The sequence below is a fragment of the Saccostrea echinata genome, unplaced genomic scaffold (genome assembly GCF_033153115.1).
Source record: "Saccostrea echinata isolate AGI-Se365-2 ecotype Australia unplaced genomic scaffold, CSIRO_AGI_Sech_v1 ptg000008l, whole genome shotgun sequence".
Lineage (NCBI taxonomy): Eukaryota > Metazoa > Mollusca > Bivalvia > Ostreida > Ostreidae > Saccostrea > Saccostrea echinata.
The window spans coordinates 6,986,238-7,001,625 of NW_026889757.1; the positions used below are offsets into that span (position 1 = coordinate 6,986,238).

Below are 15,388 nucleotides of genomic sequence, written 5' to 3' on the forward strand. Positions count from 1 at the left end.
TGGGAGTATAAAGGAGTAAATCTTTTTTAAAATCTTACTTAGAACAGCAGGGCTAGAGTAATTCAGATGAGCATTGTGGCCCATGGGTCTCTTTTTTTTTAAGTATCATGGAAATCTGACCAACATTTTGAACCTTCTGAAATACTAGTCTTTAAAATTATATCGCTATAGTTTTAATTTCACTATTTTTGTGATATATTTTTAAATTAACTTTGTAAAGCATCGCAAGGACCTAGACATAATGTTATGTGATATATATGCCATGTTGTAATAATTAGTTTGTTTGAGCAGCATCCAAACTCTGTAACTTTTTTAAGAACCCGACCTTGTTAATGAAGCACTTGGTCAGTGAGCTTGCATATCACAACTTATTAAGAGTGTTTTGACAGTATTACCCATGTATATAACAGCAACTGTTTAATAGGTTATGGAATATAGAACAGTCCTTTGGCCAGTTCCTAATATTGTACCACTTCAGTGGTGCTGTAAAAAATTTTTTAATTTTTTTCAATGCTGTCCAAAGACTTGATTAAAATATAGCTTCATCAAACTTAAATCTTCGAAGGAAACTTTGAGCAAGTTACATGTAACATGGGTAGTCATTTAACCAGTTGTAAATAAGCAAATAAGTTCAGAATACCTTAGTGCTTCCTATGCAAATTGACCCTAAATTAAAAAAAAAAAGATGTACATCATCATTTGACATGCCTAGGAAAAGTTAAATAAATGCCAAAATTAATGGTATTTCCAATTGATAAAGAAAATTAGCATTCAAGTCTACAAGGAGGAAAATAAATATAGTGGTTAGGCCACATAAATTTAATTCTCTGGTTCTCAGGCCAATTTTCTCCAAAACAGATGCGGGCGGGAGACCTTATTTTTTTTATCATTTTATTGATGATAAAGTAGATGAGGGAGGTATTTTTTTAATACCCGAATTTTCTATACAATTATGATAAAAATTCTTTGATCATGATATACTTTCCATACTTTCCATGTCTGATCAATAGGTTAAAAAAAATGCATTATCCATTGTTTATCAACATGTGAACATCGTAAGCATTATCTTCAAGTGTATTTTTTTAAATGAAGTAGCCAAGTTTTCTTTGAAAATGGCTACCAGAAGTGATATTCGAGTACTAATTACTACAAAAAAATGAGGGCAGAACTTTTTTTCCGGATTGGTCTCCGCATTACCAACTTTTTATTTTATCAAAAATACAATAAAATTTGGAATGTGGCTACCTCAAAATGGTTGCGCGGGGGCCTGAGAACTGTAATTTCAATTTTATATAGCCTTATTAAGTGTATTTGGAACTGGTAAAATGACAGCATGAAAATATTCTGATAATGATCTATTATTTAATTTTCCACAAGTTTTTTGTGTTTGTTGAAATACATATTATGCTTATTTTTGATAACTGAAATGTTTGGATGGTTACATTTGAAAAATTAAAGGATTCTTGGATGATTATCTGTAGAAAAACACGTCACAATGATATGAATTTATTGCATGGTAAAGTTGGTCAACTATTTCAAATGCATGTGCATCCAAAAAAATAAAATGACTGAAAAAAATCAAAACATTACAGAATTCAAGCAACTGCATAAATAAGCCTATATTTTCTAGGATCATTTTATTTTACACTTTAAATATATAAATTATCAGTTCCTAATTAAATCATTGATTATTCAGCTGGTCAAAATTCAGAACTGGCCTAAAGACTCTAATAAAGTAAACATGGCAAATTCCAGTTTCTGTAGGTGTCCACTTAATGTACACATCAGTTAAACTTGTTGCTTTTCATTTGATTAAATTTTAATTTTATGATCAGACCACTCATGTGTTCTTATGTGAACTGTGTAAAACCATAAGGGGTGGTTAGTGAATCTAATAACAATATTTATAAGTAAGGTTTCTTCAACCTAGCAAATTGATTAATCACAGTAATAAGTAATCGTTTGATTTATTTAAGACACCATAATACATATATGAGTGTTTTTTGTTTTATAATATACTTGTGTCATTCACAAAATGTTTTTGCCATGGCAAGTGATACACTTATTGATGGTGACCTAGCTGAGAAATTCTGAAATGGGGACCAAAAATTTTTTTTTAGGTCCCCATTTATCGACTTGGTAGTAAATGTGACTTGGAGCAATGCATCAGTGTTCTGTATATATCTTCCCTTATCCCATCTGGAGTAGAACTCCTTGGTTTTGATAGGTGCAACCTATTGGCAAGAAATCTGCATATGGCATATTACACATATTGCATACTAACTGCTGTAGATCATGCACAAATTTTTTTCAGATGTTTTGTTAATAAAGTAAAACCATATGAAACAGTTAATTGGGATTTCGTAAGAAGAAGTGTGTTTCGTAAGACACTAGAGGTGTGTACATCTATATGAGTGGAATGAGATGATGGTTTTTAACATTCTTCATTGTAGATAAAACATTTTGAAAAGTTAGTTAATGGGGATGATGAAGAAAATATGGAAGATATTAGATTTTATGCAGGTACAAATCAAGATCAGGGGTTGTGTTTAACTAAATTTTATTCTAGGTTTCAATCTTCTCTCCTTAATTTTATGTTTGGCAGATAACCCAAATTGGCACTTGAGACCTTCATGTTCGACATACAACCTTGTTCTGGCTACTCTCTGGTCAGACAATGTCTGACTCCAGCCAATCAACCTGTACCTCTTAATTAATTGTTTTACATCAGACATAGTTCACATTTCCTACTTCCTAAAAGCAGGTGCTTGTATTCAGTTTGTGTTTATTATAGATGAATGGTGTAAATGCATTTCTGGTCATTTTTTTCTTTTATCTGGAGTTAGATTCATTGATGTTTAAAAATTAAAAACTTTTAAAACTTGGTATGTATGTTATTTCAGTAACTATAATATATGATTACTGATATATAAAAAAAGAAGTAAATTTAGTATCATGAGTCAGTAAATATGCTATATACTTAAGTTTTTATCTTACTTCATTGTAAGGTAATAACCAATAAGACATAACCAATATAAACTTTTCTTTTAACCTTTAGATGCAGACCTTGAAGCAGCTGCACTTGACCTTGATGGAGTTGTGAGTATTTTTAAAGAAAAATTCTTTTTCTTGAGAGACTGAAGAAATTAAGTCCAGATAATTTTCTTTTCCATTTGAAAGTGTAAAAATTCTTCCAAATTTTTTTATATATATAGTCTCTAGGATTAGAGGATACTTTAATAGGAAATGATAATTTTTTTAACATGAGTATATGGAACAACAGCAGAGTGGTGTGGTGGATTTGTTAAGAAAAACTGGGATTAATCTAATAACGACTTTCTTTGTAGTTCATGCATTTCTCTTCCTGATTTAAGTTGATAAAAACACAGAAAAAAATATTTCTAGGAAAAATTGATCAAAGGAATTGAAACTGGAAAAGAAATGTATTTTTATGGTTTGCAAGCAAGGTAATCTGAAACTGACAGAAGCAAGGAATGGGGAATGTTTTCAACAGGTTGAATTAGACTTTTCCTTTCCCTTACATATGTACAAACAATTTACCTGTCAGGTATAGGTGAATAGATACATAGGTTTTGATAGGAACTGACTTTCACCAGAACAAAGCTATTCTCCTGATGCTATAATCACCTCAAATAAGAATTATTTGTTGGAGAAAATACTTGACAACATTTCAACAAAAACTTTATTTTATTTGCTAAATAGAATTCAAAAGCAGGTATCCTGTACTCTAATTTACATGTAAAGTAAATGAAGTCATATATATATTTACACTAATTTGAGACCTGTAAATTAAATTTGGGATTTTGTGTGCTCTGTAACACGTACATTGTATCAAGTTCATTGATTGCAATTTTGTTGAACTGGAAGAATAAACAAAAATATTGTTAGGTCACCTGAGTCACTCAGATGACCTATTACTATCTGTTTTTGTCCATCATATTGCTGATGTGCATCATTTTTCTTGCGTAAACATTTGAACATTTTCAGGTTCTTCTCTGGAACTACTGAAGCAATTTCAACTAATTTTGGCATAAAGCATCTATTAGTAAAAGAAGAACAAAGTTTTTTAAGTTTCACGATAAAATTGTTAATTTCATGATCCCTGCTCCCCAGGGGCCTGAGGGATGGGGCTAAACCCATTAAAATTAATGCAATCTTTGAAAATCTTCTTCTTCACTCCTACACTTCAAGCAATTCAACTGCTGCCATGGTTGAAATAAGCATTGAGCACTCTCCCATTCTTCAAAAATCTTATTCTCTACCCCTGTGTATTAAGCAGATAAACTATATGCATGCATGATTATGATGAGCAATGGTATCTCTTCCAAAATTGTGAAATATGAGGCCTCAGGGTTCTGTTTGGTGAGGAGAGGGGGGGGGGTCTATTGATTATATACTAAAAATGCATTATTTTTTTGAAAATCTCCTTCTTTGCTCCTGGGTAGTAAGAAAAGAAAATAAGTGCATGCAAATGATATGCTAGGCCGCCTTTTCCAAAATTATGAATTTCGTGACCCCAGGATCAGGGATTCTGGTGTTAGGACAGGGCTGTATTGATTATATAATGAAAATACATTATTTCCTTGAAAATCTTTTTCTCTGCTCCTTGGAATTAAGCAAACCAACTAATTACACAGTTATGATCTGCAAGTGTTTCTCTTCCAAAATTATAAATTTCATGGCCCTTGTGTGTGGGTTCTGGTGTTAGGATAGAGAGCTATTGATTATATAATGAAATGCTTTAATTCTGTGGATATCTTCATTGCTCCTGGGTATTTAGCAGATAACTAAGTGCATGGTTATAATGAGCAAGGGTACTTCTTCCAAAATTGTGAAATTTGTGGCCCACGGGTCACCTGCCCTTATAATGGAAAGGGGATAGGGCTATATTGATTATATTGTGAAAATGCATTATTTCTTTGAAAATCTTCTTTTCCTGGGCATTAAGCAAACATAGTTATGATGAGCAAGGGTGCTTCTTCCAAAATTCTGAATTTCATGTCCCTTGCAATGGGTAAGGGGTTCTAGTGTCAGGGTGGGTCTCTATAGATCAAATGGTGAAATGTGTAAATTCTTTAAATATCTTCTTCTCTGCCCCTTGGTATTTAGCTGACAAACTATTTGCATGGTTATGATGAGTGAAGATGCAGCTTCCAGAATTATGATATTCATAGCACCTGGGATGGGGGTATTGATGTTTGGGGCAGAGCCATGTTGTCTAAGGAGAATATAGTGAAAATGCATTTTCAAAATTCAAAATCTTTTAAGCCCTTGGGTATTTAGCAAACATACTAGTAAGTTCAAGGTTATGATGTGCCAGGGTGCTTCTTCCAAAAATATAATGGCCCCTGGGTTAGGGGCTCTGGTGTTAGAGTGGGACTCTATTGATTACTGTAAATCACTTTTTATTTGTGAAAACTTTATTTTTGCCTAATAACATGAGACTGTCTGCCAGAATTTGTGAAAATTTTGTCTCGCTTATAAATACTAAATACATTTCTCATGAAAATAAGGTGTTGTGAAAATTTGGTGATCTACAGTATATAGTAAAAATGCATTATTTCTTTGAAAATCTTCTTCTCTGCTGCTGGGTATTCAGCAGATATGATGATCAAGGGTGCCTCTTCCAAAATTGTGAATTTCATGGCCCCTGGGTAATGGGTTAAGGTGGGGCTGTGATTAATTTGTTGTGAAAATGCATTATTTCTATGAATATCTTCTACTCTTCTCCTTGAAAAACAGTGTACAAAGTTGTAATAAGTATGGGTATTTTACAACATTCTGGACCTCTTGGTCAATTAAGAGTTCTGTTGCTGGGCAAGGCTCTGTTAATTTGTATTCTTCTGAGAAAAGTTATTCCCCTTTACTATTTACATATATATGAATATTACTGTAAATAATCTCATTGAAAGGTCATTTGAATAAGAGAATTACAAGAAGTTTTATAATATATGGTACAGAAAGTACTTTCATTGATTTTAATGGTCACATAGACTTGTAAATAATAGATAAATAAAAAAAAAAATGACACAAAATACCATATCTTTGTATGTATTTAATGTTCTTCAAAGATCAAGAGAAGACATTGTGAGAGAGAATTAGATGGATTCAAGAATTGTTTGTGTGTATACATGTAGTGATAGTGACAATTTGGGGCAAGTGCAGGCAAGAAGATAGATCTACTTTAAGATTTGTTACTGAGTACTCATCCTCTTTCTCTTGGGCAGCATAACTTCATCTATCAGTTTATATATTATTATTCAGTTTTGTTAGCTCACCTGAGCTGAAAGCTCAAGTGAGCTTTTCTGATCACATTTTGTCCGTAGTCCGTCTGTCCGTCCGTCCATCCGTCCGTCCGTCTGTAAACTTTTCACATTTTCGACTTCTTCTCCAGAACCACTGGGCCAATTTCAACCAAACTTGCCACAAAGCATCCTTGGGTGAAGGGGGTTCAAGTTTGTTCAAATGAAGGGCCATGCTCTCTTCCAAGGGGAGATAATTAAGAATAAGTGAAAATTTGGGTCTTCTTTTAAAAATCTTCTTCTCAAGAACCACAGGGCCAGAAAAGTTGAAACTTATGGGAAACCCTCGTTACATAGTGTAGATTCAAGTTTGTTCAAATCATGACCCCCGGGGGTAGGGTGGGGCCACTATGGGGGATCAAAGTTTTACATAGGAATACATAGGAAAATTCTTTAAAAATCTTCTTCTCAAGAACAACAAAGCCACAATTAGTCATATTGATATGAAATCATCCTCAGGTAGTGTAGATTTAAGTTTGTTCAAATCATGACCCCCGGGGGTCGGGTGGGGCCACAATGGGGGATCAAAGTTTTACATAGGAATATATTGGAAAATTCTTTAAAAGTCTTCTTCTCAAGAACAACAAAGCCACAATTAGTCATATTGATATGAAATCATCCTCAGGTAGTGTAGATTCAAGTTTGTCCAAATCATGACCCCTGGGGGTAGGGTGGGGCCACAATGGGGGATCAAAGTTTTACATAGGAATATATAGGAAAATTCTTTAAAAATCTTCTTCTAACAAAGCCACAATTAGTCATATTGATATGAAATCATCCTCAGAGTAGTGTAGATTTAAGTTTGTTCAAATCATGACCCCCGGGGGTAGGGTGGGTCCACAATAGGAGATCAAAGTTTTACATAGGAATACATAGGAAAATTCTTTAAAAATCTTCTTCTCAAGAACAACAAAGCCACAATTAGTCATATTGATATGAAATCATCCTCAGGTTGTGTAGATTTAAATTTGTTCAAATCAAGACCCCCGGGGGTAGGGTGGGGCCACAATGGGGGATCAAAGTTTTACATAGGAATATATAGGAAAATTCTTTAAAAATCTTCTTCTCAAGAACAACAAAGCCACAATTAGTCATATTGATATGGAATCATCCTTAGATAGTGTAGATTCAAATTTGTCGAAATCAAGACCCCCAGGGGTCGGGTGGGGCCACAATGGGGGATCAAAGTTTTACATAGGAATAAATAGGAAAAATCTTTTCAAGAACAGGAAAGCCGTGATTAGTCATTTTGATATTGAAGCATCCCCAAGTATTGTAGATTCAAGTTTGTTCAAGGCATCCTCCAGTAGTAGGGTGGGGCCATAATCGGGATCAAAGTTTAACAAAAGAATATATATAAGAAATATCTTAAAAAATCTTCTTCTCAAGAACAACAAAGCCATAATTAGTCATATTGATATGGAAGCATCCTTAGGTAGTGTAGATTCAAGTTTGTTCAAATCTTGAACCCCCTTCCCTTCCTCCCCCCCAGGGTAGGATGGCAGACATCTTTAAAATTCCGTTTCAAGAATAGCAAAACCATGATTAGTTATATGAATATAGAAGCATCCTCAGAAAGTTTAGATTCAATTTCATTCAAAACATGGCAACTGGGGATAGGTTATGCCTAGAACAGTTGATCAAAGCTTTACGTATGAATATATAGAAGAAGAAATCTGCTGACAAAGAACAGCAGGGCCATATTGACTCAGGTGAGCGTTGTGGCCCATGGGCCTCTTGTTATACTTCTGGTGATCCTTTACAGTGTTGTATTATACTGACTGTTAAGGCCCTTGGGCCTCTTGTTTATCAGCATGCATTCTTTGTATCCGTAGTTCTCTCTCTCTCTCTCCTATAGACTTTTGAATGAAGGGGCATAACTCTGAGCTGAGGATAACCTAAGCTAGAGGTTTTGTAGCTATAGTCTCTGTTCACTCGGCTCATGTACAGTCAAGTTTGAAATTTTATTACTTTGAGATTATATTTAGTTATTGTGTGACCAAATCATTAAATGACAGGAGTGTGACCAAATCATTAAATGACAGGTTATGTGACATTTCAGGTATGTATTTCATTGGCCATTAATGATGCATGCAAGTCAGGTACTTTAATCGATTTAATATTTGACATTTATATCTGCAGCAACACGAAAAGTTTAACAGATTTTATTAACAAATATTTTTTTCAAGCAACAAATGTCAAAGAAAAGAAAAGAAATGAAAATGTAATTTTTTAAAGATATGATAAATTGAATAAGATGTGTTAACAAAGCTGCTGCATCAAATTTTTTTTTAAAGGAGTTGGGTTATAGTATATATGTTTAAAGTCATTTACATCACGGCTCTTAGTCATTTGTTAGTTTTTCTTCCTTGCCTACAAATGCTATTATTGATTTATGAATAAGAGAAGAATAAATACACTTTCCCATAACACAAGTAAATCATGGATTACCAGTTAATAAAGAATTGAAAATAAAAAAGTGAACTACAGGTTATATTATCTCAGCAGCAATAGTAAAAGTGCCTGCCAGATACGTGATGACCTAAATACTGGGGTGAAAGGTCATGACTGTAAAGTTGACCTACTTTGTGTGCCATTTCCTCTTTCTGTTTACATGTGTACAGTGTTAGACAATATGGTGCTGTCTGATATGTATTTCTGTATGATATTCAAGCCCACAGGTAGGTGACTGCAGATAAAGATCTGTTAATTATTGAATATATAGATCTGTTGATTATCATTTACGTTACATTAATCCTTTGATCCATTTTGATAGGCAGTAATGATATCAATATTCTGACTGATTTGTGAAGTGGAGAGAAGGTGCTACGTACATAAATATGAATGACTTCATAATGTTCAAGTTAAATGTGTCAATTTTACCAAGTAGATTTTTGTAATGAAGCTAGTCATTTAAAAAACAAAATAGCTAGGAGACCTACCAGTTTGGTCTTGATGAGAAATGAGTAGGAAGTGCATGAGTTTTATATTCCTCTAGGGTTTTATTTGTTTGTATAAAACTAGATTGATATACTGAAATGAAATGGTGTGTTAGAAGGAAATGAAGAATTTGCATGGTTACAAATGACGGAAAATGTGCTGCATTCAAATGAATTATGTCTAGTGTGTGTGTGTGTGTGTGAGTGTTCTGATGAGTATTTCATTTCTCCAGGGCTATACAATTATTGACTTATAGATAAAATTTCAAATACAGCACCTGTGATGATTATAGACAATTTTAATGATCCAAGCAGAAAGTTCTCTATTTTGGCAAAGCCTATTGATGATATCCAACATACTATTCAAGTTACATATACAGTTGCGAATTTGGCATGATGACATTGTAATTTTTTTCTCCAATAATTGCCCACATGTAATGCTAATACCAGCACAAAATTTATATGGCAGTTAGTATACATGCACTTAAAAAAAAAAACTAGACGGATTAAAAATATTTTTATGGTGTTATATGATGAATAAAAATCTGCATAAGAAGGGCTTGATATCAGGAGCCATCTATGCAAAGTAGAAATGTGACAAGGATAAGGGGGATTTATGTTAATTATATTTTCATGTAATAAAGAATGTCAGGTGTTAGATAAGTGCTGTATCCAGTTCCTTTGATAACCTTAAATGACCTCCTCAGATAAAAATTTTCAACCATTGGGGTTATTTAATAATTAAGCCTCATACGGAGAATGATGAGTAGTGATGCTTGTAAATTTGAAATTTGTGTTTGCTACAAAAATTGCTTATAAGCCTACTCCTTTATATGGATTAATAAATTGGATAGGGTATTTCTCAAAAATACATTTTACACTAAGACTAAATTGTTTATAAATAGGATTGACTAATCATATCTCATGAGAAATCCTGCATTCAGAGATGTTACAAATGTGGACTAGATCTTTACTTGGAAATTTGTTGAATTTATGTGTTGCTTGCAAAAAAAGAGTGACACTTGGGGACCAGTCTTTATCTACTCTCTGTAAGTCTGATTATGCATATGTATTCTACAGCTTATATCTTTTGAAAAAAAACAACAAACAAACAAACATTTTTTTGTGAAACTCGGATTATGCTTCTTGATCCTCCTACAGTTTTGGCCCATTTCAGTTAAACATGGTGTTGTGATAAATATATTAAAGTATGATACATAATTCAATACTCACTTTTTATTTTGGTGAATTTATTGTGTTGCCATAATCACATTTTTTTTTTATTCTAAAATGCTACTCTTCCTGCAGTTTTGATCTGATTTCAGTAAAACTTGATACATAAGTAAACTTTACTAATAATTTTCATAATTTCAACAAATGGTTTTTCCCCAAATATTAAATATATAGTAATTTCTAATAAATAGTACATAATAAACACTATCCCTCCTAGGGATTTATTCTGATTTGATAAAACTTGGAACACAAGTATACTGCACCATATAATGGTACACACTAAAATTTTTATAAAAAACTAAAAAAAAAAGTGGTTAATAAAAAAAAAAGAATAATGTGAAAAATCTTGGAAAACCTTATATATTGTACAGTTTTGATTTCAATGAAACACTATACAAAAGTATGCTAAACATAGATACAGATGTTGCCATAGTTACTTGATTAAGAAAGAATAAGTATATCAGAAAATCTTTATAAACTGAAACTCACAATTTGCATATATCATACATTTGCATACAATGCACAGTTCCAAACCATTTTCATTTTAAACATCTTGATTTCTAAATTATTTCATCTCAACAAACATTTTTTGAAGCGATGTTTCATAATCCCAGTGCTAGGTGCCTAACCTTTTTTAAGTACATATGAACCAGTAGAGCTACAGTCTCTTCAGAGATTTCTGGTTAGACATTAGTAGAGATCTAGATTATTCGTTTATGAAGGTTATTGGCTTTTTATGTAATTAAGGAGTAAAGAAGGGCTTTGTTTTGACTTGTAATTCTGAAGTATATAAATATATATGGCTTTTGCTAAATTGTCAAAAAAAATCTGTGTGGGTGATGAAAATCTCTGCCAGGACTGATTGAGTGAGGAGGCATCTTTATGGAAATAGGATGTAATTTTGTATCAGATGCACATTTTTGTTTGGCATTGCAGTACTGAAGCAGTGACTGGGGCCAGAGTGGTCTGAGATAAAGCTATCTTTTCCCTAGTACATTTCCAAATAAATATAGATTTTTGTCATTACAAAAGTCGGTGAAACCTTATTGCATGAATCTATGTAGTCTTCTCTTTGGACTAGAATTGGGATCAAGGTCGCTTAAGTATACAAACTGCTCTGAATTTTTTTATAACTTAGTCTAGTTATTTTCAACCACAACCTGTAATACCTATAAGTCCAACATTATAACACCAATATAAGGATTAGATGACCTTCTTGTAATTTTTTTTCCTTTAAATGTCAACATAAAAAATGTATTGAATGGGTTTTTTTATGTTTTATATATACCATGACTTGGCCTAGATCCAGAGTGACATTTGACAATTTAAAAAAGAAATTAAATTTTCTAATATTTTAACTGGATTTGGATCAACAATTATGAAATAAACTTCGACTTACAAAAAATTCATAGAAATATATTATTCCTTTGTAGAACCTAGCTTAGGTGGACCTATACTAATACTGTACTAAAAATTTTATTGCAACTCAGAAAAAAATTCTGATTATTTTAGAATAATTGCTACTGATGTGAGTATACCATAATAAATTAGCTTCCATATAAAAATCCTGAAACATTGACATGTCTGATCAACAGTGGTGAATTATTTTTGTATCCCCTGGGGAATATTTCAGAATCTTTCATTTAGTAGACATTTTTCATACCAAGATGAACCTATTTTGTTTACATTCTAAGTTAAACTATATAAATAGGTTTCAAAAGTGTGATGTATAACTTTTTGCATTCAAGTGCTTATGAAACTCAGTCTATGATTTTAATTCAAACATGACTGTTTAAATTAAAACTATAAGCAAGAAATCTTTGAAAAAATACTCACTTTTACCGAATATATTATTATGTTTATTTAATAAGACTTGTTGAAAACTTCAAGTAAATTCAGCTTTACAAATTCTGAAATATATGGTATTAAAATAAATTGTGTTTGAAGGTTTCCTTGTACTTTAAATGAGAAGTGGGGTTGGCTAAACCAATTAACTTGGTTAATCATTTGTTAACATATATTAGGTTCACTAAATTTACCTATGAAAAGAATCTGTCCATTGGTTAAATCTGTTATGTTAAATTCTTTAATTTGACTATTTTTTCTTCTTTGTCAGGAATATATTTATCATGAATAATTTCCAGGAAAAAGAATGCAGTCATTAGTTGTAGATTTGATCAACCATTTTCAAAATATAAACATGCAGCTATATTATGGTGACAGGTGGAAAAATTATCAAACTGAAAAGGAATTCTGAAAAATGCAAAAGAAAAAAGAATCTTCTGTCACGGAACATTTCAGGTTAAACATTATAGATGAAATAATTTGATTCATTTAATAATAATTTAATTTTGTTTGTATTCTAGCCTCTGATTGGTTAATATCCAAAAAGGAACACAAATTATTTCTGTATAACCTGGTTTGGTATGGGGACACACCCCCCTGACAACCAGCTGAATCGTCTGTATCCATGCAATCCTCTCATTTCCAGTCCTCGGGATTCATGGAAAATTCCAGATTTAATAAATGTACCTTTAACTTCAAACAGTAACTCGGATCTTACCACATGTAAACAAAAAACATGGCTGCTAGGACTATGTATCAGTTTTTACCTCCCCTCACTTCCCATCACTTCCGTTACTAGGGTTGTATTATTGAGCGGCAAATTTGAACTAATAAAAAGCAACGAAATTTTACACCCACAGTTGTTTAATGATTTTAGAATTAAATTATAAGGAATGACTCTAATTCTTGGCCAAATTATTCGAGGATAACCTGGTTTGGGTCAGTTTACACTGTTTTATAATCCGCTTCGCGGATTATAAAGCGTAAACTGACCCAAACCAGGTTATCCTCGAATAATTTGGCCAAGAATTAGAGTCATTCCTAAATTGGAGAATTGATATACTTGCTTAAATGTACGTAATACATATACACACATACATGCAAGCTTAAGCATAGAACTGTTAAGCATTGTAACCAGTGTAAGCATAGAACTAGGAATTAAAAACTGATGATTTCTTTCTCTCAAAGACAAGTTATTTAATGGGATTTTAAGCCAATTAACTTCATTTAAGGTATTTATGTATAATTTATATTCTTGCATAATTCAAAAAAATCCTCATTTTGGTTCATTATAAAAAAGTTTTCCTATTTTTCCATGTGAATTAGTGAAAGATTAAAACTTATTATTTAGAAAAGAGGAGTTTTGAATATCATTGTATGATTCAACTGTGAAACGGAGAAGAATGAAAGGGTTGTCTGTCGAACTTATCCTCAAAAGATTTTCACCACACAAAAAAGTGCCAACCCAGGACTCTATTGTTTGTAAAGAACGAGAAGGCACGAATAACAAACGTTTGGTGTCTCGAATGACACGTAGGATTTTGTTTGACTGGGGGTATTTGGGGTTTACAGATCCTTGACAGGACAACTTTCTATACCCTGATCATTTATTGCTTTTATTCTGCACTTATCACATAGCAGGACTTGGGAGTTCTATCTAAAATACTTCATAGTCGTGAGGAAAACTTTTTTATTCTACGCTGCAAAAAGTTGAATATCTGAAGATAGGGTTACTTCTGGAAAATGTGTTTCATATTATAAAAAAGGAGAAATCTTGATACCTTATACCCTAGAATCCTGAGTGCAAAGAGGCACACATTCAGAATTTTGATTTTTTATGAATGGATGCCTGTCTGATATGATATTTTTTATGTGAACATTGAAATTTAAATTTCAGTTTCTAAGGGGCTATCTGGATTATGCCTCATCCTGTCATGAGGTAAGTTTATAGGCAGGAAATATCATTGTGGGGTTATAAGGATATGTTGTAGATGACCGTGTGCATGCTATATAAAAACCCCTCCCTGCTTTCTACTCCTCCTCATTCTGGACTTTTGATGGGTACCCGGTGCTTTGAATTTGAGGTGTAGGTCTAAGCATAAACTTTGAATTCTAAGTTCACTTTTTGAAAACTAATACAGACTTTACAATTCCATAAATATGATCCATAGATATACTATTTTCTGCAAGTTTTGAAGAGAAATCAAACATGATTTAATTTTTTTCCCTGTTTATATATGACATAATTATTGGTTTCAAAATTCCTGATTTATTGAAGATGATATCCTAGTTCAGCAATATAATTACATGTCTTTAACTTCCTGGCACACTTTGACCAAATTTTCTATTTTGAGGATACAAGGACATTGCTAGCAGCTCAAAGGTCAGATTTGTATTCTGTCAGTTTATGTCCAAATGTTAAATGAAAAAAAAAAAACAACCTACAATAAAATGTACACAGATATAACTAAGACACTTTGATAAAGTATGCAATAAAACATGGAAGTTTTTCTTGTATATTCATTAATAGCTAAGTGGTTGAATTACGTCCCTTGAACTTTGTCATTTATTTTTTCAGACTTTGTACAATATAAAGATATGTCATTAATGCATTTTTTTTTTTTGATAAAAAAAAGTAAGAGTTTTTAACTCATAAGCATTCTTGCAATTACTAATACATGTAGTTAAAAAAAATTGCAATGAAGAGAAAATTTCATTCTAACAAGGTAAGCTAACCTTTTAGAATTTTCCTCTATTCTAATGCAGTTACTATATTCTAGGTGTTGTAATTATATGTATTTATCCCAAGCAAGTAAAATAAATTGCATAATGGGAGATTTTTACATCAGCTATGTTGCATCCTTGGGCAAAACAGAAAATAGGATGTGGTAATGCTCCCTAGATATTAATATTTAAGCTGTCGCTGGAAATAGCTAGGTCACAGAAATTCCACGATCGTTTTTCTTCTTCTTCATAAAATGTTTAAGACTTATGCTAAGTACATGTTCTTATCTTGTTTGTCAGTTGTTTAGTTCTTATTCAACTTGA

General features: G+C 32.3%; 1 protein-coding gene across 5 annotated transcripts in view; it reads left to right on the forward strand.

The window, feature by feature from the left end:
- LOC133180996 (nuclear hormone receptor HR96-like) overlaps positions 1-15,388 on the forward strand; it is a 124,848-nt gene that overhangs the window by 37,680 nt on the left and 71,780 nt on the right. For 2 of the 5 annotated variants that reach the window (XM_061315494.1, XM_061315495.1), the window contains exons 2-3: positions 3,059-3,099; positions 14,238-14,279. In XM_061315494.1, coding sequence (XP_061171478.1) covers positions 3,059-3,099; positions 14,238-14,279 — 83 coding nt within the window. Of the gene's footprint in view, positions 1-3,058; positions 3,100-8,915; positions 9,005-14,237; positions 14,280-15,388 lie in introns of those variants that run through there. The other 3 variants (XM_061315496.1, XM_061315497.1, XM_061315499.1) reach the window with 2 other exon arrangements.